The sequence below is a fragment of the Xyrauchen texanus genome, chromosome 33 (assembly GCF_025860055.1).
Source record: "Xyrauchen texanus isolate HMW12.3.18 chromosome 33, RBS_HiC_50CHRs, whole genome shotgun sequence".
Classification (NCBI taxonomy): Eukaryota; Metazoa; Chordata; class Actinopteri; order Cypriniformes; family Catostomidae; genus Xyrauchen; species Xyrauchen texanus.
Genome location: NC_068308.1, coordinates 25,578,525 through 25,602,602, shown reverse-complemented (window position 1 = coordinate 25,602,602; position 24,078 = coordinate 25,578,525). Strand labels below are relative to the sequence as shown.

At 38.7% G+C, this 24,078-nt stretch overlaps 1 protein-coding gene across 2 annotated transcripts in view; it reads right to left on the bottom strand.

Annotated features, from left to right (window-relative positions):
- The window catches only part of LOC127626798 (voltage-dependent T-type calcium channel subunit alpha-1G-like), a 204,726-nt gene that overhangs the window by 68,338 nt on the left and 112,310 nt on the right, over positions 1-24,078 (bottom strand). For both annotated transcript variants that reach the window (XM_052102848.1, XM_052102849.1), the window contains exons 15-19: positions 22,931-23,410; positions 22,699-22,799; positions 20,568-20,691; positions 8,765-8,833; positions 7,067-7,251 (exon numbers count right to left, since the gene is read on the bottom strand). In XM_052102848.1, the coding sequence (XP_051958808.1) occupies positions 7,067-7,251; positions 8,765-8,833; positions 20,568-20,691; positions 22,699-22,799; positions 22,931-23,410 (959 nt within the window). The remainder of the gene's footprint in view (positions 1-7,066; positions 7,252-8,764; positions 8,834-20,567; positions 20,692-22,698; positions 22,800-22,930; positions 23,411-24,078) is intronic.

Genomic DNA, 24,078 nt, shown 5'->3' with positions numbered 1-24,078 from the left:
GTAAGAATTAAATTCAAAACTCCACACTTTGGGGCAACTAACACAGGAGAATTTGTTCCAAGCTCAGGAACGTCAAAGCCGACAGTATAACAGGGTATCTCGGCTACGGAAATTTGCACCAGGAGACAAAGTGCTAGTTTTACTTTCCACATCGAGCTCCAAATGACTCACTAAGTGGCAAGGGCCCTTTGAAGTCACACGACGAGTAGCGGATCATGATTATGAGGTGAAACGAACCAATAGAGGGGGCGCACATCAAAAATACCACCTCGACCACCTGAAATTCTGGAGGGAGGCAGTCCCTGTGACATTGGCTACGGTAGTTCTGGAGAGGGTGGAGCTCAAACCGGAGGTGATCGCAAAACACAATCATATCACCCCGGTCACACGTGGCCAAGTTACTGGAAGAATTTGTAGACGTGTTTTCTCCTCTGCCGGGTCGTACAAACGGGGGTAGTGGTACATAGCCATCCATACCGACTTCCAGAGCACAAGAAAAAAGTGGTCCGGGATGAATTAGACTCAATGCTCGAGATGGGAGTAATAGAGGAATCCCACAGCAATTGGGCCAGCCCAGTTGTTCTGGTTCCTAAGTGTGACAGGTCTGTACGGTTCTGTGTGGATTATAGAAATGTCAATGCTGTGTCTATATTTGATGCATACCCAATGCTTCATATTGATGAGTTTATCAATCGGTTGGGCAAAGCTAGACTTTACTCGACACTGGACTGGAAAGGGTTATTGACAGATCCCCTTGACACCAATATCCCATGAAAAACCGGCCTTCTCCACACCACTTTGGTTACACCAATTTGTGACGCATCAGTTTGGTTTGTTTGGGGCCCCTGCTATGTTTCCTCACCTCATGGACCGAATCCTCAGAACGCATTTGTTCTGAGATTGCTGCGATGGGCGGGACTCACAGCAAAACCCCAAAAGTGTGCAATTGGATGGGTGGAAGTATGGTACTTGGGGCTCCACCTGGGCCAGGTGCATCCCCAAATTGACAAAACTGCGGTGATTGTGACCTGCCCGAGACATAAGACCTAAAAAGGGGTGAGACAGTTCCTGAGGCTAGCTGGCTGTTATTGGAGGTTCTTGCCTAATTATTCAGACATCACCAGCCCGCTGACTGACTCATTAAAAACAAAGCTCCAGACCCGGTCCAGTGGATAAAGCAGTGTCAACAGGCGTTTATTCAAGTTAAAGCCGCACTTTCTGGAGGGCCACTTTTACACTCACTCATCTGATTTTGCTCTCCTTTTTTTGTTACAGACGGACTATTCAGACAGAGGACTGGGGGCGGTGCTCTCGCAGGTGGTGGAGGGGGAGGAGCGCACAGTGCTGTACATTAGTAGCAAGCTCTCATTGAGGGAGACGAAATAAGACACCATTGAAAAGGAGTGTCATGCCATCAAATGGGCAGTCCTCACTCTCCAGTACTACCTGCTGGGGTGGGCCTTCACTCTCTGCTCAGATCACACCCCACTCCAATGGCTCCACCACATGAAAGATACCAAAGTGCGGATCACCCATTGGTATCTGGCTCTTCGTCCATTTAAGTTAAAGGTGGTCCACAGACCAGGAGCGCATATGGCTGTCGCTGACTTCCTGTCCAGAAATGTGTGTGGAGTGGTAGACAGGCCAAAGTCTCCCTGGCCTGAGTTGGGCAGTGGGGATATGTGACAGCGGGAGTGTGGTCAAGCATTCGTCCGGAGAGAGAGAAAGTGGTAAGGGTGCATACACCTGAGCCAGATAATGACTAACACCTGTTTCCAATTACAGTGAGCTTGGGGAGAGCGGTATAAAAGAGCAACCACACAAGAAACAGGGGAGGGAGCTACCGGTTTGAAAGAGACTGTGCGTCCACCCAGAGACTTGAAGAGCCCCATTTCCTGTGTCCTCCTTGCCCTCCCTAACCTGAGTCTTACACAAATGTAATACATTAAGCAGTCCGTAGGCAGTAGTCATATGTACAGTACAAAAAAAAAATAAAAATTGATAAATACTCAAAGCATACATACTGTGGGGCTCCATGACCTGTCTATCTTTTCTTTCTCCCTCTCTCATATATCCAAGCACACTCCAGTGAAATTACAACTTTGTGCTCAAACACAAACAATTATGTAGAAACAACAACTCATAAAAGATATCTGCAGAGATGCAGCAAATGTTATTAATCAGCCCCTGATGAAATCCAAAAGAGCCAATCTGTGCTTATCAACTTTTGTTGCAGTTCTTCTTCCTTGTAATTATAGCAAATAGACAATGCAGAGCTTGTTTTAAGACAGGCATTGCTAGATTATTTTATTATCAAATTCCTTAGAGTGGACATGCAATTGTGAAAGAAGTTCCCTTAAAGGGAAAATTAATGAGCACATAAAATAACAAAGCCGTACATTAAGCATAATGTCATGCAAAGAGGTCAAGCAAAAGATTCTTGGAGACAGAGCTGAATGATATCAGCAAATAGATGCTGGGATCAGGGGTACAGGTATTTAAGGAATGGTAAATTCCTCTGACACATACAGACAGTGGAGGATGGAGTAAGTGCAGTGCAAAATACAGTGTGGATTTTAACCTGTGGGTCAAAGAGCTGATGAATGAGTATAGAGTGTGTGCATCCCCCTTTAACACAATGCATAAATCATTCTGTCAAAAGTTCATACACACAAACACTTACACATGCCCATGACAATGCCATCAATACTTGATAAGGAGTGTACACAACATGTACATAGGCATTAACTGCACATACAGTATATACAAACAAGGGGTGTTTTCTTTGTGGAGGAGGGAAGCGGTCTCTCCTAAAAAAAAATAAATAAAAATAAAAAGATATGCTTGCATTATCTCAGATAGTATACATAAATCTGCCAAGATGTCTGTTTAAGACCGTTTCATCTGGAAAGACTCACATTCTAATTTTTGTGTGCAAACATCGGATAAACATCTTAAAGGTGCAATATGTAACAATTTGTATGCAATATTTGACTTTTTTTCCAATGTGTGAACGGCTTGTATTGCAACTTAAAAAATTTGCCCTTCCCGGACTTCCTAGGTTGCCTATTAAAGCCCGTAGACTGATTTTCATGCAAAGGGAGCGGATTGCTTTTGCTGGAAAAATCCAAAGGATGTGAAGTTATGCACACTCCCGAGAGCCTTGCCTCAGTGCTTCCGCTATTCAATAGTGACAACAAACTGCAACACTAGGTAACATTATCTTAGAGATGGAATCCAGAAAACGGCCAGCTCCCAGCACAACACTGACTCCTACACAAAAGCAAAACATTTTTATAAAATGTATCTACTGAATCCCGTCTGGCTAAGCGGGAACGTAATCATTGTCAAACGAAAAGGGAGCATCGGCAGGGCATTTGATTCCTGGAGGGACCTTTATTCGGTTTTGGGGATCAAAAATAACCTTGAATTGCATTCTTCTTAATGGACAGGTAAGCTTACATAACTGCAAAGCATGTGAAATATAGTGCCATAAGGATTGATCTGTGTAATTTTAACTAAACTACAATAACACATTAAATGAATGCTAGACAATGTTCAAGATAATGCAAAAAGGCCCATTTATTAGTGTAACGTAACTTGTTTATACAGAAAATACATTCTATTATTATAAAACAATTGTGCATCGATATATCAAAATGACAGTTGTGATGGAATCACATCAATACTGAATTGTGTAAACATATTTATAATGTACAGTATATTTATAAACAGCTACTGTCATCATCCACCAAATCTTATAAATGCAGTCAATGTATCATGCAAAGAAAAGTGATTACTTCATACTACATTCTTGCATAGTCAGACCTATATCCACACTTTGTTTAAGCACTGTTCCAGCACTGGAGAGTCAAATAAAATATACAGTCTCAAAGTTTGTAGTAAAACAACTTAACATAAATGTTAATTATGCTACCACATCTTTCAGCATGATACCAGTGGATCACATTCAGTATCTTTGTACATTACGCCATTGTTTTGGTTGATTGCTCAAGTCCCTATGAGTGTGTGCGTGAGCTCGAGCACGAGCAAAAGGTAGCTAGCTGCAGTTCTCTTAACGGCCACAGGTTTCATTAATAGCAAGGGTCCCTGAATCTTACATTCTGCACCTTAAAGTTGTTGTCACATAAACAATTTCAATTTTCTAGAACATTTACGGTATGGTAATTGTCTTCAAAGGAAATGGGGCATAGGGATGATCACTTCTGAATGGGACGCACCAATGCGGGAGCTAGACACTAGGAAAATTGCTGGAGTTAATTTAAGTTATTTTGTGCAGCCGGACATTACTTGGGATGTTAAGCTTGAGTAAGTTGTCTTTTTTTTTATGCTTAGTGTATTGTGATTCAAAACATCTATTATTCACTTGTTTCTCATTCATTTGCATTGAACTTGCACAATGGCTCCAGCCTCGTTGTAAGCAATGGCCACAATGTGCTGTGCATTTTTGGGCTGGTTATAGATTACTGTTGTCAGTTAGATCAGACACCAACACCAAACACCAAAACTGCACTGCACATGTCAAGGCACTTCATGAGGACTTTAACCCTGAAGTTTAATTATTTTTCCTTACTCTCATCTCACACACTCTACTTGGTGCTAAGTCCCGCCCCCATCCAATCAAAAACAAAACGGACACTTAATAAACTAATATGGCTTCAAATAAAATATATTGCACACAAAATTTAGGATTAGACTCAGCAAAGTCACATTTTCAGGACATTTGCGTGCAATTAAGCGTTAAAAAGTATTAATGACAATACAAATAATGAACACTTAAATATATGACTCATATTATACTGTAGCTTAAGTCAAGGGGCTACACAGACATTTCAGAAGTCCACCACACACCACTGTTGCTCTGAGCTTAAGGTGGGCTGAGATGCATGTGCTGAGTTTGCCTATTCATGTGTGTGACCAATTCCAATTGCTCACATACATGAATGGGCAAACTCAGCACATGCATCTCAACCAAACTTAAGCTCAGAGCAGCCCAAACACACATGTGGTCTGGATTACCCCTCCCTCCGCATACACTATTGCTGGAGAAGCCGAGCCCACACTATGGAGACCTTTTACAGCTGTCTTTGTCTTTTGTTTGATTTCAACTTGGACACCACAAAGACGTACATTAATATAAAGTCTGTCGACTGAGGGAAGGATCAATACTCAAGTAAAAGTTTCAAAGGTGGTGCAGAGGCAGACACGTACAGTAAAATTTTGTGAAGCAGAGCGTTCTGGCAGCAGAGGAATCTCTCAATGCGAGAATCTTAAAATTTTACTCAAAGGAGCTCTGGGTGAAAACACAGACCATCTCATGTTTAATTTACAGGGTATTTTTACCTGGCCAGGCGTTCTACAGTCTCTGACATTCAACTGAATCAACTGTCATTGGGTATAATGGGATCTTATTACCCAGACAGTTTAAAGGTTAATCCACCTTATACACTGTAACAACGTCACTATTGTGTACAATTCAATACTTCATAAGAATGAAAATATGAAAAGGAATTCAGGAATTTTTTTTTCCTCATAATATTCATGAACTTTAAGGGAATGCAGATGTGGTTCTCAATTGGTGGGATGGTAGGAAAAAAATTATGCAATTTTGCAAAGGATAAAATGCAACTAACCCTATAATAATGCATATTTAGGATATAAAAATGTATCGGTTTATCAACTTTCACAAGGGGGGAGAAAACATCATGTTTCACCTACAGTATGTATTTTGTTGTTAACGTCAAAGGCTGTACGTGCAATCAAACTAAAAGTGTCATGTTTTTTATATTGATTGGCCTAAAATCTTTTGCAGTAGTAACAGGATCAAAGTTTTTCAGATTTGGTTGCATACAGATCAGACTGGTGTGAAATGCCATGTGCTCAAATACTGTATATCTTCGTGAAATAAGCACATAGGAATAAATTTATTAGTGTTTATCACTGTTTCCACCATTCTAGCCATGTGATTTGGTAGTACTTTTATTTGTATTGTGGATACTGTGCAAAACCACTACCTTATATATCTTAATCAGAGGCCAGTAACTAGGGGACTGCAGTTCAGATCTAGAGCCCAGATTAATTGTAATTTGGGATTAACTGTAACCCAGAGCGACCCTTTCCACAGTGCTGCTTGACTCGTATCATCATCTGATCTGAAGAAGCAAACTTTCACTGAGAGGCTAACAACTGCCTTCATGAAAAAAAAATACAAAAAATAACCTGTGATCTGTGGAACTGAATGTTTTGTTTTGTTTTTTGTTTTTTTAACCAAATAAGCATTCACAATCCCCTTTATACTGAACAGTAACAGATAAATACAACTAAGAAGATTGATATAAATATTTTTATTTTGAATAATCAAAAGATTAAGTTTATTTTATATAGAGAAAATTAAAATAGTTCTTTGTTAATTGTGTTGCATAACTGAGTTACATCAATAAATTGCAAAACCAAATCCAAAGGGGCCTTTTTCATTTCAGTTTATTTTCCAAAATTTTGTTGATGGTATATTTCTACACTATAAAATTTGTAACAACTCAAAAGGCAAGTAAAAACAACCATGGGAATATGCTCTATTTTTTTATTGCTATTTTGTTTTTGGAAAGGGTCTCTTGGTAGCGCAAGGAACTCACTGAAGTTAATCTCAAATTGAGGGAGCAACTGGGGTGAAAGACCAATGTAAGCATTTTACAGGCAAATTGGGCAGGAAAGATGAATATTTGATTTGTATTTTCTACTTGAATATGCCATTAATATTTGATGAGCAGGGAAAGCCTCCAGAAGTTCCCTTTGCGAGAGGAAAGGTGCAAGGCACACACATGCATATATAAACATAAATGCAAATACAGTACATACTGCATCAATTACAGTACAGTATAAGCTAATTGATGCTTCTAAGTGAGGAAGGGGATGAAAGGATAATTGTGAAACTCCAGTCTGTACATTAATTATGCTTTCCGTACAAAAAAGCAGATGCTGATCCAAAATGTGCAAATATAGCACTTTGACCTGAAGTACACAACTTATTTATTACTAAACGCAGTACCTGAGTGGTCGTAGGGTTCTCAGTAACCGTAGCACTCGCAGCATGCCCAGGATCTTTGTGCCATTGTTGGAGATCAAGGATACCAGGATGTCAATCACTGATATCATCACCAGAGTGCCATCCAGAACGTTCCAGCTGCTCTTAAGGTAGGTCTTCTCCCCCAAACACCAGCCCAAGGCAACCACCTTCACAATATCAACAAACATACTCTGATTTTTAAGCACATAAATGTTGAATGAAATTTCACTTAAGGGATGGTAATAATTCATGAAATGCTCTCTCAGTAATTTTTTGCATTTGTTTAGCAGACATGAACTTATACTGACACCTGGCAGCATGGATGCAGCATCACGTAAAAGCAATAGTCTTTGTATATCAATGCCAATGTAAAAAAAATATATAAATATATAGATTTGCAGCCAGCCATGATTAATTTAATCTGAAAGCCAAAGTATCTTATAACAGTGGGGTTACCGAGATAAAATGAGTAGTATTTAGCTGGTCATGTGATATCAACAGCGACCTGTCTATGTGAAATAAACAGTTTTTACTAGGCTACTGATATGACTGGTGTTTTCATCTCATGTGAGGGTATCATTGCAAACATACTGTTCAAAATACTATTTACTTCTTTGTGTAAAACTTTTTTTAATGAGGGAAAAATACAGAATATGCTGTGTGTGTGTGTGTGTGTAGTGTGTGTGTATATATATATCCTGCCAAAAATAAAGTAAAAAAAAAATAAATAAATCTCTGTTTAAGTTGTGATGGCAGTTAGAAAAACGTAAAAAGAAATGCACATCACAGGAAACGTGAGGAAGCTGACACGTTTGAAATATGAATTTTGAAGGAAACAAACTCTCTTATACCCTTGAGCACTTTGTCACATTACTGTGGCATTTCTGAGAATGCATTGGGTTAGAGTGACACACAGCTGGCATATCAAAGTGACTCAATGAGGGAAACTGAGGTAAACAAACCAGGAGTAAGAATCACCTCACTAAAAAATGCCAAGGATGAATGCGCAGCTCCTAATGATGTTGCTAGTGAATATATCAAACTACAACGCGATCAAACCCTAAAATGAACAAAGGCATGTCAAGCAACAAAAGCCAGGAGTTTCAACAGCCCTGTCATCTTCATCCGGCCCAGAAACTTTTTGTCAGTAACTGTTAATTAACCTCCAGTGAGTAAGATTATTCTCCACCATGATTTTCATTTGAAATCTGGTGGGAGGGCGTGACCTGGCATTAAGCAGCGGCCCCAGAATAGAATCCCTAGACCTCTGTGACTGACACCTATGAACTTTCCTGTCTTCTCCAGAGAGGCCGCAGCATGTTATTCTATTTCAACAATAGACATTTGAATATCTGGCAGACAATCCTCCCTACTTAGTATTAACTGGTATGGTGAAGAGAGCAAAATGGAGAGCAGTATTTGCCTAAAAGACCTTTCATGTCAGTGGATTGTGGATCCCGTTTTGTCTTTAGCAACTATATGAGGCTGCATTTGTTCAAATGTTTAATTCAGCTGACATGAAGCAGACTGACATAATTGTCAAAGGGAGGCACTGTCTTAAAGTAAAAGAGCTGCAGGCAGGCTATTGAAGAAGCCTGTGATGGTTTTCAACAGACTAGTATGTTTACCCTCTGTCAGCCAAGATGCCACACTGAGACAAATGCCAGCCCTGTCACCTACCTTTATTGTCATTTCGGTCACAAAGATGGCGGTAAAGATATAGTTGGACAGCGTCAGGAAGATGCGCTCCTGTGGAGAGAACCAGACAAGCAGGAAAGTGATGGTGAGTCAGTGCAGTATCAGAGAAGTTTCAGCTTAGTGTGTGTAGCATAACACATTAGTGGTGCCTCCTGTTAAGCCATCTATTGGACTGAGAGACTGCCCACGCACAGAGTACTCCACGGGCATTAACATCTCATAGAAACCCAGCATCACACACAACGCGCAAACAGCACGCGATACATTTCAGCACTCTCAGTGAATACTATTAGATAACACAGCAGGTAACAAACGTATGAGTAACAGCTTCATGACATTAACTGACAGTCACTGTTTCTGTAGACTAGATAAGTATTTCAAATCTGAAGAATCGTTATTTAACCAGGCCTAAATGTTTTGCAGCAAAACAATCCTATTTTTCACCCACTCTATGACCCCTACAATAAAAGGAGCCATTTTATTTATCTTTTTTTTTCTGCTACACCTTTACGACTTCAAGGTAAACAACCATTTAAAGGGATAGTTCACCCAAAAATTTAATCTGTCATCATTTACTAATAATGTCCTCATGTTGTTTCAAACCTTTGTCACTTACTTTCTTTGGTGGAAGACAAAAGAAGATGTTAGGCAGAATGACAGACTGTTATTTTTCACTTTCATTGCACAGAGAGAGAAAAAATAAGCAAATGAAAGTGAATGGGGACTGAGGTTAACATTCTGCCAAACATCTCCTATTGTGTTTCACAGAAGAAATAATGTCATACAGGTTTGGAACACCATAAGGGCGAGTAACTGGTTTTCTATCTGAAATGAGTAATAGCTGTTGATGACATGTAAATGCTGGCTGTGATATGTTTAAATGTATTCATTTGTCTGACATCAGGAAGTTGCAGAAGTTTAGAATGAGCTATTTCTTCAACTTAGTTTCAATAAATGGTTTCAACAAATGGACATGGGAGGCATTTTTGAGTTACTTAATGTAACAGTATAAAATTAAATCATTTATCTCAAAAGATCATCAAATTTGATTCTTTATGATATATTAAACATGGCATATTGGCTGAGACTGTGTAGAGGCAGCACATATCTGACTTTCTATTTGCTCTGGTTTAATGTAACTTTGTTTCCAAATGACTTTAAGTTAACAAAAAATAAATAAAAAAAAATATGATACATAAACATACGACAGTTACAAAACAACATCATTCTGAATCAGACTGCGTGCTCCTCTCTCCCTCTGTCTGCCATGCGGACTTCCCACACAGAAGGTGCTGTCCTTCCACCTCTCTGCTCTGACCTGAGCCAGCACTCTGTGTTCCTCTCTATAACAGACAGTGCCACGGTCAACAGTGCTATATTTCCAGAGCATCAACCCTCTCCTTCCTAATGCTCTCATGCTAAAATGGATACATTCTACAGATTGATGGTATAAGGAACCTCACTCACCCCTACCAGAGCCAGAAATATTAAGGTATTATTAAGGTGCAGGCTAAGGTGTCGCTGTAGTGGAGTATTTGGTCCCCGTACGCTACCCGTTTTTATGCACAACGTACAGTAATGTTCTCTTTTAAAACCAGTGCAGTACAAGTCAATATAACACACACACACAAAATCACTGATTATGACTTTATGAAAAACATGGAAATATTTGCTAATATTACAATACATTTAATTGTAACTTTTGACCAAATGCTGGAGCTGTCACCAAATTTATGGGATGCTGTCAGGGTGTGGTCACAACAACACATGCAACGTTTCATCTCAATAAAGTTCAGCATTGCTGAAATATAGCCTCATAGGAGTGTTGTCATTTATTGATTCGTTACACAAATTTGGTTTATAGAAAAACTTTTCATAAATTAATGTCATGAGTGTCTCTAGATGATACACGCAATATTTAGTTCAAATCGGACTTACAGTTTAGGAGGAGTTAAACATTACATTTTTTAATGAAATTCAAAATAATGGACAGGAACTATAGCCAACAATGGCAAATTTGGTATCCTTGTACTCATCATAGACCAAGGAATCTAAAGAGAGCAGTCACAGGATGATAAGCCAAATTACTCAAACTTTATAAGCGATTTTACACATTTTGTAATAACGTTTGACCACCAGGTGTTGCTGGCTTCAAACTCTATAGCTACCCTCAGGACATGAGCCCAAATGACACATACCAAATGTCATAATGACAAAACATTTGTAATATACACCAATTTAAGACCAAATTCAAATGAGATGATGCCCAATATATATATTTCCTGACCATTATGTGGCGCAGAGACTAAAATGTTCAGGTACCCTCAGGTCATGCTGGTGATGACATACCAAGTTTCATGTCAATACACTAAAGCAGGTGTCTGCTACCTTTTTGACAAGGAGTGCCATTTTTTATTTTCCTGGTCAATGCCCCCCACCCCTGTATGTGATTTTATAAAGATTGTGTCCACTTGTGAAAATGTTTCTATTTTACATTTTCTATTTTAATCGTTTATTTTTCATTACAAATTATAATATCAGCATAAAATAAGAGTGAAAAATGTGTGCAAAACCCGCATGTTAAAAATCTTGCATGTGAATTTTCACAGAGCCTCTTGTGAAAGTGCTTTAATGAAAGAAAACCTGCCCATTTAAAAAAATAAAATTGTTAACACAGTTACTTTCGCAATTTGATTTGAATACTATTCATCAGATTTGATTACTGATCACAAAATTGTGTGGAATCTTAAATATTTCTTATATTATGTCATACATTTTTAAAAATCACACAGAGTGGTAATCTCTAGCACGCAAGTAACAGCGAGAGAGGAGTATGCTTTTTAAAAAATTATAATTCCAGTCTACATCTTGATGTAATCCTTCCTCATGTTCACGCAGTGTGTTTCCATCAGCTGAATGGGAGTTTGACGAGACAAGTGCTGCTTGTGCAAGCCATTCGTGCATCACAAGCTGATCCTTTTCAGTGAATTGCACCTCCAAAATCCTAAAACTTTATTTTCAGGTTTAATTTATATTTAGAATAAACTCTTTTATTCTAAAAAGAGTTTAGAATAAAAGGTTTATGTTTTCTCTTTTAATCTTTTAATGTAATTTTGAGTGTGACTATGGTTTAAAGAGGGTGCACCTGTATGCTGGGTTGGAAATCTCAAGGATTAAATGTGGTGTTTTCCTTATTACATAACGTGTTGTTCTGAAAGTGAAAATAAATAAATTAAACAGGGAATGTAGTGAGCGGGAGCATTTACTCGCGCAATTGACCGAAAGTGAAGCACTGCCGGCTCGTAATGCACGAATGGCTTGTAAGCACTGCACGAGTCTGTTGTGTATACAGAAGTCCCATCACATTTTATCTTTTTGTTTAGTCTCCCATTCAGCTCATAAAAACACGCTGACCGTTCATGAGGAAGGATTACATCAAGATGTAGATTAGACTACAGGTGCGGAATTTCATATGAATAAAATGGTCTACTCCTCTCTCGCCGTTGCTGATGTACCAGTGATTAACACTCAGCGTGCTAATGCTGGCACACGTGCCCATAGGCGGAAATCGTGGGGGGGTTGGGTCAGGACCCCCCCATCTGAGGGTTGTCCCCCCCTAAAATATCATTAAAATATGTGTATTGTAAATAATATAATGATATATTCTTAAAATAATTGTTAAAGAAATAAAATAATACAAATGCAAATGGGGCAACAACAAAAAAAACCTTGGTGTCCCCTTCAAAAATTGCTCTTGAGAATTGTTATGTTTATTGTCCCCCCCAACATTTTGATGAAATTTTCGCCCCTGCAAGTGCCATAGGTTACTGACCCCTGCGCTAAAGCATTGCGAAGATACAGCCTCACGTCCTCACATTTGGCATGATCGCCATCAAAGTGTTCAAAAAATAAAAATTCTAAATGGTGGGAAATCTATTCAGGAAATTATATATTGAAACCATGGCATGCATTAGACCATCGGCTGCTATAGACTTCAAATGGCAGAAGAAGAACTCAAGTGATCAGTATAGGTGTCTACGCACCTTTGGTGCTTGTCCCCTAACAAAACAAAGTTTAAAATAAACTAAATTAATAATCAAATATATAAATAAAATGAAACACACAAACACAAACATCATGGTTACTGTTGTAACATCCATTCCCTGCTGGAGGGAACGAGACATTGTATCGATTGGAGTGACACAAGGGGTCTTTATTGAGAGCCTTGCGTACCTCTGAACTTGAGAAAAGGCCAATGAGAAATTGGCAGACAAAATTTGCATGTCCCGCCCCTGGACATTTGGATATAAAGGGAAGCGGACATGCGTTTGTCAGTCAGGTTTTGCACAGAAGAGCCAACAGTAAAGTTCGGCCATTTACAGTGTTAGGTCTAGTGTCGTGGCAAGGGGGACACAACGTCTCATTCCCTCCATCAGGGAACGGAGGTTACAACAGTAACATGGCATTCCCCTTCTGTCACTCACTCGATGTTGTTTCAATTGTAGTGACAAAAGGGGTCCCATTTAAAAACGCCATGCACTAAACCGTGTTACTTGAAATGCTGACACAGGTGCAAGCAAGCTACTGCGTGCTAGAAGCAATTGAATCGGCCACACATAACCCTCCCCAACGCCCCCAAAAATGTCCTAGCTCCCCCGAGGGGGGAACAAGCGACATGACTATCATAGGAGCAAGCAGGACAGCCGTGTTTCTCGTCATAGAGCATAAAGTGGCTCTTAATGCTATAAAACACATCAGGGAAGGTGTTCTTTTCCATTCCTATTCTTTCAGGGGGAAAAGACTCTGAGTAGACCACATCCTGCCCAGACTGGGGGGAGGTAACTTGTGGCCAATACGTCACATGGGTTGTCAAGCCACACACCTTTTAGAGGGGAAAACACTTCTCTTTTAGAGGGTATAAGCTCTTTCACAGAAGCGCTGTCGAAGCACCCAGGGGCGTGGATCCCACAGCATTGCTCTGACAGAGGTGAGTGGAGCAGTAGTGAGAAATCAGCTTGCTGCTGTGGAACCGCTCAGCTCCGAAGAAAAAACAATCTGACTGACAGACGCACATCCTCTTCCCTTTATACCCGTATGTCCGTGGGCGGGACATGCAAATTCTGTCTGCCAATTTTTCATTGGCCTTTTCTCAAGTACAGAGGTACACAAGGCTCTTAAGAAAGACCCCTTGTGTCACTACAATCTACACAACGTAAAGTGAATGACAGACGGGGAACACAGATGACAAAAAGATTATGACTGAAGATATCCACTCTGTAGTCTATACTACAAGCTCGGTCTATATCTGGCCTGCATTAATTGTGATAGTGGATAGCTAATGGATAACAGTCTGGGCTGTTTGATCTCAGTTAGGGGTGACCCAGTTAACTGGAGGGACACTCATTTGGTATCCACCAAGATTCCTTTGAGCATCAATCACTGTATCACTGTAGCTCCTGTATATGTTACATGCTTGATGTCATCACTGAGAATCACAAAACCACAGTTTTTGCTTCTTTTATGGACAGGCAGCAATAGAATGAGAATTCCTACACAAATTTGCCCTACATTTTTAAATAAACAGGTATAAACAAGACCAGTAGCAAGCATTCATACAACTCTGCATAGAAGCCTTGGTGTTTTGACAGTCATGAACTTAGCAGTTGATTTTGTGAAGGACTCCATGTGCAAAGGGATGAGAAGCTGATTTCTACTTTAAACAAGTGGTGTGGGAAAAAACAAGCAGAAGAGTTCTCCACAACGGAATGTGGAGAACATGGTCTCTCTGGATTATTTGTCCTTCTCCTTCTTTGTCTGAGCAGCAAAGCCCAAGGGCCATCTGTCCCACGACCCCCCTCTAATGCATGTTTCAGTGGGTCATGGCACCATGGTCTAAACCTCCATCATTCTCTCTGAGAAAGCCTCGTGCTGACATCATCACTATGGTTTATATTGTTTTTGAAAGTGAAGTGACGTCTTTGCCATTCCATTCTGCTCTGAGGCTTGTTTTCATTCATCGTCAAGTGAACCGACTGTGTGTTTGTCAAAATTCATGAATGAGGAAGAGCTTGCCGAGAAGATAAATATTTGGTCTCCAAAAGAGAAAGGTCAGATGACCCCTGTCCTTCATTCTTTAAATATTTTAAAAGTTACTGAATGTCTCAAATATCACACACAATTTTGATTCTGTCTCTATCCACTATGCTTCAACCAGTTCAGTGGTCTCAGGGTAACCCATACTGTATCTTATAGTCGAGTGAGGGCCGTATTCTTTTGAGACAGCTTAAGGGTGAGTAAATTATAGGAGAATTGTCATTTTGGGGTGAATTTCACCTTTAAAACATTACTTTGTCTGTTTAAGTATCACAACCAACTTGACACACATTAGTTACATTGAAGAGTTTGGAGTGGCATTCATGTTTATCGCGGCATGGCAAAATACTGCTATTGTTATCATCATGTCAATGATCAATTTCAGGATTAACTCCTGTATACTTAACACACATAAAATTATATTTTAGGGGATTCACTCATGCATTTCAATGTCGTTGTCACTACCAAAACTTTTAATATGTGGCCCGAGAGAGAGAGAGCGAGAGAGAGAGAGAGAGTAGTCAAATGCAGCTAAAACTCCCCTTGGTCTTCTCCTTATTCATTTCCCATTACTTTGAGTACTGAAAATACATGCTCAGGCATTGTCTTCACAGGGGGGCTCAGGTGGGGAGTCTGATGGCATTTGTTCAAATCCAAATGAAAGAAAATGTCTCCATATGAAATATTAATGACATACATCTGAGCTCAGTGAGGTACCTGTTACTCTAGATTGAGTCTGTCATGGAGATGAGGCCTGGTTTGCATAAGCTCAACATCAAAACGTCCTGTAACAGCCGAAGTTACAAAATTATATTGTGAAATGACAGTGGGACCAAACAGACATTACCTGCTCCAAGGATTTCGCATTTGCTCATAAATGTTATATCAAACTGTGGCAAAAAGCACAAAACCAAAGGATTCCTATTAAAATGCACGCATTCTCCACCAAACGTTTTACAGATCATTAACAACAAATACTGCAAAAACATTATTTAAAGAAATAGTTCACACAAAAATGATTTCTTTTGAAATGTCTTTTAAAATATGTATGACTTTCTTTCCTCAGTGAAATACAAAAGGAGTTATTTATAACAGACTGATCTGAAAAGTTGATCTTTTCTACACAATGCAAGTGAATGGTGGATAGGGGTGTGCACCAAAGACATTATCTATATTTGTATCTGTATCTATTCATATGACAAAATTATTTGTATCTGTCTCTGTATGCGGACAGAACGGGGTGTGGGTTGGGCTTAAACTGGATGTGCTTCAAAACTAATTGAAATGCCCAATTTATTCATTTATAGTTTCTATTAATAAAATATGCCTTGTATATGCCTTTACATAATAATAGCCTAATAATAATAATTCATATTATTATACAACTATTATTTTAAAAATATTATTCTATTCTTTTTTTCTTAACAGATGAAGCAGTATTTGTTGGCTACATTAACTGTGGAATATTTTGTGGTTTCTCCTGGTATTTCAGATATTAATATCTGCATGAAAAATAATTTTCATTTGTCTGTGCATTATTCAACATTATTCTGAAGGCAAGAGGTGTCAAGCAAAATGTGAAATGTCAAGCACACATTTTTGCAGTGAATAATAAATACAAATTCATACATTAAAATAAATTACAATAAAATCAAACAGGTGAAATCCCGCCAATATATCAGGAATGTTTATAAGACACCATTACTTAGTTAAATAATAATAATAATAATATTACATTTATGTAATGCCTTACCAGAGTAAGCAAATTTAAAGTAGATGAAAAAAAAAAGATGGAGCATATTTCAGTTTTTTTTATTTTACATAAGGAGGAATATTCCTAATAGATGAATGCTCTATGGAACATTTATAACTTTATGGAGCATTTTAACTTTTTTCAGAATAACATCTTAACCAGTTAATTACCTTAATTGCTGATTTGAACATAAATGCGGTCAACTTTAAGAGATGGAAAGACAGGCTCCGACATTAAATCACTTCAGGTCAGGAATTTAAAATTGCCCTCAGGTTTAGGCTATAAATAAATACATGGGAATCTTGTGTGATACATTAACATAGACATTTCAAGAAGTGGAAAGTGTATATGATGTCATATATTATAGTTAATGTTACACTTGACAAGCCCCAGACAATTAACAGAGACCACAAATGGAGTCATTTTCATTTGTGAGGTTTACCCTTTAGAAATATTGACTGCACCGCTTTATACATTTTTTGTTATTGTGTATATATTCATTTAAAATGTCTCTTTATCCTTGTGCTTCTGGGATAACCAGTCACACAAATATTTTATTAATTATTCAGATTCAGATTCACAAAAAGCTATCTTATCTTATTGTATGGACCAATTATATAATTCATTTCTAGAGCATTTTGTTCTGTTTGGATCTTGACAGCTCCCCATCGATTTTCATTGTATGGAAAAGAGCAGCTCAATCATTCTGCTAAATTTCTACTTTTGTGTTACATGTAAAAATAAAGTCATACAGGTTTGGTATGGCATAAGGGTGAGTAAATTATTACACAATAAAACAATTTTCGGAGGGGGTAAACTATCCCTTTAAAAAAAAAAATGCTTGGAATCAGCCCAAACCAATTTGAATGCCTAAAGAGCAGAAAAGAAGAACTAGAGAACAACAATTTGTGAGAGGTGTTTGAGGCATTTGTCTGTGTTCCGTAAATGCTTTCGGGTCCTTGATTAAGGTTTAACATGCAAATTAGGGCATCTAGTGGAGTTTCTGGTGCCCTCCTCGGGTAAGATGGTGCCCCACGCAGACTGTGTAATATGCGCATAGGGAGAGACAGTACTGGTTGCTGCCTTCAGCCTCCACACTTTTTGATTGAAGACTCTGATTCAAACAAATAAGGCTGGACATTGAAATGCACCTATTCTTCCACTACAAACTATTCAGACATGTATGTAAATTCTGTTCTCTGGTTTGTGTGCATCTATGTTGTTTTCTCAGTTGTTAATATCGCTGGTGGTCCTTTAGAAGCAAAACAAAATGAGTTTTTGCTTGAACACCTTATTTGAAATTATTAAAACTATCATGTGTGATTTCTAAAAAGACTGATCGAAATATGTAAATTTTATGAAGGGGGTTTATAATGTTTCACATTGTTTAATATACTATATACTATACATAAATAACTAAAGCTTACTAACTGAAACAAAAAAACATTTCATTTCAATTTTTTGGAGCCATGAAAATTTATTTTTGTTTAGTTTTTATATATATTGTATTATTTAAATTTTATATTTAGTTTACTAAAATATTCACATTTAGTTTTATTTATGACAGTGACCTATAAATAAAAAAAAGGAATAAATAAATCTATTGGAATATATTGATAACTAAATCTGACCCTTATGTACTACAGTATGTTCACTTATTCACAGTTCTTCTACCCATCTGGTCGGAGATGAGGCCTTATACACTGCAACTCTCTTCTGTTTGGAGTGCTCTGGGGTCTCTCTCTCTCGCTCTCTCTCTCTCTCTGCCTCATAAGTTACAGAGGCAACCACAATGTCATTGGATTAAAGCAAATATTGCAAATGTATGTCACCCTATATGCTCCACATACAATGGGACTGATGCATAAAGCGCAATTTTCATCTCAAGATTCCTAGTACATTCTGATAACATAATGTTAATAAAGGCGTAAGTGGGCCATATAGGAATCCTGTGCTTCCTACATGAATGAACTCTAGATTAACTGTGGAAATAAATGAAATGAGATAAATAATACATTTTTGATTAACCCTAAAATGCATACCTCTGGACTTTAGTTAACCTGAACCTCATTCCACTTTCTTTACCTCATCCATTTTTTTTGGAGTTATTCCCCAACTTCTTGAGTATCCCTCAAACTATCTCTTGTGAATCAATAAAAAGTGCCATATTCATACAAATTACTACTTTTTTGGTATTGGTGGTGAATCAGCAGTATCCCATTTGCATTTACACTACACATCCGGCGCTGTTTTTTCATTGAACGACTTGATTTACAGTTGACATTGCTATTTGATGAAGTAGCAGCATTGAAGTAAACTATAGCAAGTACAACACATGTACAGTATGATTTGGATATTAACATTTGGGTGTACTACTGCACTTCTGTAAGTTGTACATCTATTTACGCTCAATAAGTGCCTAAGAAAATACATATGTGTAGCTCTTTTGGAACAAGAGTAAGTGAACATTATCATATTTTATGACAATATGCGTGTTTTGAAATGAAAGAAATCTGAAAAGAATATTGACATACCTTTTGTTTTGTCAAAGAGATTTGAGCACTTCTGTTTTATCAAGCATTTATAGACAGACTAAGAAATAAATCCAATATAACAACACTTTTATAATTGCTCAGGTATTGTTAGTACACAAACTATTATGTACTCATTATGAATATACATATACCAACTGGCACCAGTGTAGCAATTTTAAAGTTTCAAGTATTCTTTTTATCATAATTTCTGTTTTACATGTTTATAAGAAAAGGGAAACATAAGAGATACATTTATTTTTCTTCTGTCTTAGGTGTCCTGAGGGAACAAGTAGTGTTGAAAGTTGTAAACTTACAAAATGGATAATGAGTTTTAGCAAAGTATTTAAGCCAAGCTCCCTAGATTCCTGTGTGTTTGTAAAATAGCTTGAATAACAAATTTTATATTTTTTTATGTCATACAAAAACAGCAAAACATCTCTCTTCAAAATCAAATAACAATCCACTTTTTTTCCACAGACTCCAACAGCACAGCCAGTGAGATACAGTAATAATCACCCACATAGGAGACAAATCTTTGAGGAATCACCTGTTCCAATAATGTGAAGAAGAAAACAAAGTCCTGTCATGCTGATAGGCTGATGGCACCACAAGAACGTGTACAGTCCAAAACTCATTAAAGAGTCGACTATTCTGTCGGTGCATGAGCTGAGCATTCGCCAGTAAAACATTTACTATCATATCTCATTAAATAATTTCATGAAATATTTGCAGTTTATATGAAAAAAAAAAGTCAGAATACATAGCTACTTTTCAATGGCCATCAATGAAGAAATATGCTTTTTGTCCATGTAACGGTGTAGTTACATCATCTACCAATAGAGGCTAACTGTCAAAACTAACCAGCCAAACCCCGACCCCTTGGTGTGCATGGATGTGTTTGTGTCTGTTATGTATCTGAAATGTAGAGTATTGCTTCACATTTTCAGTCTTTGAGTTTAAGCTGGTGTTTTTTGACCATTATGTGAAATCCTTGGGAGAGATTACCTAAATATCTGCCTCTTCTTACATTGTGTAACCTTGTAGATAATTGAATCAGCAATCAGTACTCTGATATCCACTTGTCCCATACAGAAAACAAACACAGCTAAATACCCTAGCGACTACAGAATAAGGGAGAACATGGAACCTCTTCAAGAAAATCAAACCATAACATTTGTCAAATTAATTTGAGATGTCACATGAGTGTTTCCCAATTCTTTTAATCATTTCCTTTGGACCCCAGTGAAATTTGAATAAAAATTGTTGCTCAGAGGGGAAGGAAGTTTTTATTAAAAATATGAGATCAGTGCCTTATTGACCCAACCTGTTATGCCCACACTAAATGTTTTGAATGCATGGTTCCATGTGTGTGTGTGTGTTATGTGTATGAGGTTACATTACTCACAGCGCTGGAGGGGTCGATTCTGGGCCTCTCCATGGCGATGGTGATGCAGTTGAGAAAGATGATGACAAGAACCACATGGTCAAACATCTTGTGAGTGATAATCTTATTGCATGTCACACGAAATCTGCAAGACATAATCACACCAGACATGGTGGGTTGGGAGATACAACAAAGGCTGACCATAAAAAGCAATTCAACTTCTGTAAGTAAAAGGCAGAGAGTCACGCTAAATGTGTGTCTTCATAAGTCTTACTGTAGTGCTCAGTATTCTTTAATGTCTTTGAGACTTGGCATGATGTTAAAGAATTCATGCTCAGAACAGCACTGTGTGGGAACAGACGGCAAACTTTGCACCGTCGTCATGCCAACCTCCCTCTCGCAGCATCAATCTTTCATGCTGGGAGTGCGGCCATGCCGGGTGATGTAAAAGAGAGGTCTAAGACACCATACCTGCTAGCAGGAGGATCTGTCAGTTCATATGTACAGACTGAAGTGTAGATTGACTATGCTTTTAGATCTGAAATGTAAGTGTGAAAACTAGTGTTTCAATCCTCTAGTTGTATTAAAGGAATAGTTTAGCCAATAATAAATATTCTGTCATCAATTACTCACTATCATGTTAAAAACTTGATGACTAACTTCTGTGGAAGACAAAAGGAGATTTTTGGCAGAATGACAGTCTCTCTTTCACCATTGTATGGGAAACAAATGGAATGAAAGTGAATGGTAGTGACTCCCTTAAATTCTGCCATTTTTCTTCCTTAAAAGAAAGAAAGTCATGAGGATTTGGAACAACATGTCTTTACTTGTCTGCTATGGTTCTTTGGATGAAATGATGGTAACTAAGATAAAAAAAATAAAATAAAAAAAAAGCCACATCAGAGCAAATAAAAAGTAACAAGATATATGTTCAATATGGTTAAAAGTCTGAAAAATATTGAAACATAGGTTTTTAACTCTATCACAAAACCTTGAAGTATGGTTTACCTACAACTGACCAGAGACACAAGCTTCGGACATGCACAGAAGGGCAGACAATAAAAAACACACAAAAGCCTCTCTGCTTTTGATTTGACAAATCCAATGTATGCCTGTACATAACTGTACAAAGTGGCAAGAGCTTGCATCACCCAAGGACCGCACAGGACGGAGGAGGATGATCCGAGGATGTTTGATGTTTAATTAGTAAAGCACTGACAGAGTGTAACATACGATACTGAGTTTTTCTTTCATCTCCTCTCACCCTCTAATAAGTGCAGTCTTAATGAAACTTAATGTGAGCGGACATGCATTTCAGAAATGGAAGGCTGTGGAAGAAGATGAGTGGAAAGGAAAGATCAAGAGACCATCACATGCCTTAGGGAGGGGCTAAAGCTACAGAAAATCCCTCAACCCTTGATAACCTTAATCAAGACATCTTCCATGACATTGGCAGCAATGGTACATGATACTATGATGAACGTGATACCAGCATATGTTGCATTTTGAATGCTGGTGGCCAACCAGTAATAATGGCCTTGGTAAACACGCTAGATTTCTTGAGCAAGCAAGACTTTGAGCTAGTAGTCAAGTAGCTTCTACAGAAAGACACATTCAACAGTGCAGTGTTAGGGGTACTGCAAGACCAGGGGCCTCATGTATAAACATTGCGTAAACACAAAAATGCTGCGTACCGTTAAATGCAGTAGTGTCACATGTCTGAATGGCAATGTGCCTATAGTAATTATATGTAGATGTAATGCATAGTATAAAAAGGCATTGTACGCTCTATATATGGTTATTTTGGGGAGTAGACGGGGAGGGGAATAAAGTATGTGCATGTATGCACAATCTTCTTCTGACTGGAACTTAAAAAGAGAAGTTTGCACAGGTTCTGCCATTTGTACAATTTAAAAAATCTGAAAATGTTTGCTGTATGCTCTTTTCCCCATTTAGGCAGATGTCACATTATAGAATAAAACCACATTTTTATACATGAGGCCCCAGGCCTGGGAAACACCGGCGTAAACAATACCATAGAAGACCATAGTTGGCCCAAGACAACGTTTCTGTTGGTTACCCCCTGATGACGAACTAGCTGGTCTTTCCTCAGCCAGGAAGACTAAGAGGTACAAGAGCATCATACACTCACCGTGACTGAGGAGGGACCAGGTAAAGGGACCAGGTGGCCCTCTGCCGACACCATTGAGGCTGCTTATGATCCAACCAGCGATAGAGACGAGCCTTGCGACTCTGCAAGAAGAATGACCGTACGAAGTACTTACTTTTTTGGTATTAAAAGATACAAAAGTACTATTACTCTAGAATCTTGTGATAAATCTATTGAAGAGCAGTAAAACATCAAATTTTGATTTCTTTCTCACCAGGTTTCCTTCATCATCTGTATTATCATCCTCACTGTGATGCTCGTCTAGAGAGAGTTGCGCACTGGCTGCAGAACAGGAACTCTTGCCATTGATAAGGAAGTTGGGTGGCTGGGCACTGTGTATGCTGACAGAGCGATGCATGTATGGCACCTGCAGGGTGTCTGGAGGCAGATCAAAAGAGCTGCGGGTCTCCAGGGACTCAACACGCCTGTGCCGAGGCCTCTGGCCCAGTGAGTCCGTCCTGGCAAGGGAGTACTCATCGCCCTCGGATATACCCCCTCCACCCCTGCTTTCTCCAACATCACCCTCATCAGAACTGGACTGGCCGTCACCGGAAAGCAAGGACCGCCGTTCACCAGACTGTCTCTTTTGCTTCTTGAGGCTGGGGGCTCGGCCGAGGCTGTTCCAGCTGGAGCGCCTGCTGTTCCAGCTGCTAGCGGAACTACAGGGGGCATTAGGGGAGCTCCGTGCAATCGACTGCAGGGTGACGGGGGGAGCATGTCACTCTCATATTGTGATTACATCATGCATTCCTTGTTGAAAATGCTTAAGCTGGTTTGGTGGTCTTAGCTGGTTTGGAGCTAGTCTTTGCTGACCATGCTGGTCTCCCAGCCTGGCTAAGCTGTTGCTTAGCTGGCTGGTCAGCTAGTCTGTCCAGCTCAAAAATACAAAAGTGCAAAAAAAAAATAAACTCTGAAACCAGCAAACAGGCCAGCCTGACCCGGTTGGGAGACCAGCTAAGACCAGCAGACCATCCTAGGTTGGTTTAAGTTGTATTTCAGCAGGGTTAAGGCTTGTTCACACTCCATATAAATCAGATTTTTTTTTCCAAATCAAAACTTAAGGATTGTCTGAACACCTTACAAGTGAATCAATAATATCCGTTTTTTGTTTACACAGTGTACAAACAAATAAAGCGATTTGAATCAGATACAGTACACCAAAAAATCTGACATTTGTTGTTGGTCTGAGCAAAGCCAATGTGCAAAAGATTAGATAAGAATACCAAAAATGCAGCAGTATTTGTATCTAATCAACTTTAAGTCAACTTTTACATGACCACTCAAAGGAAAGAAAATAATATAGTCAACAACAACAAGACTGTAGTTTACTTGACTTTCTCTGCAATGACAGAGAGCAGCAGT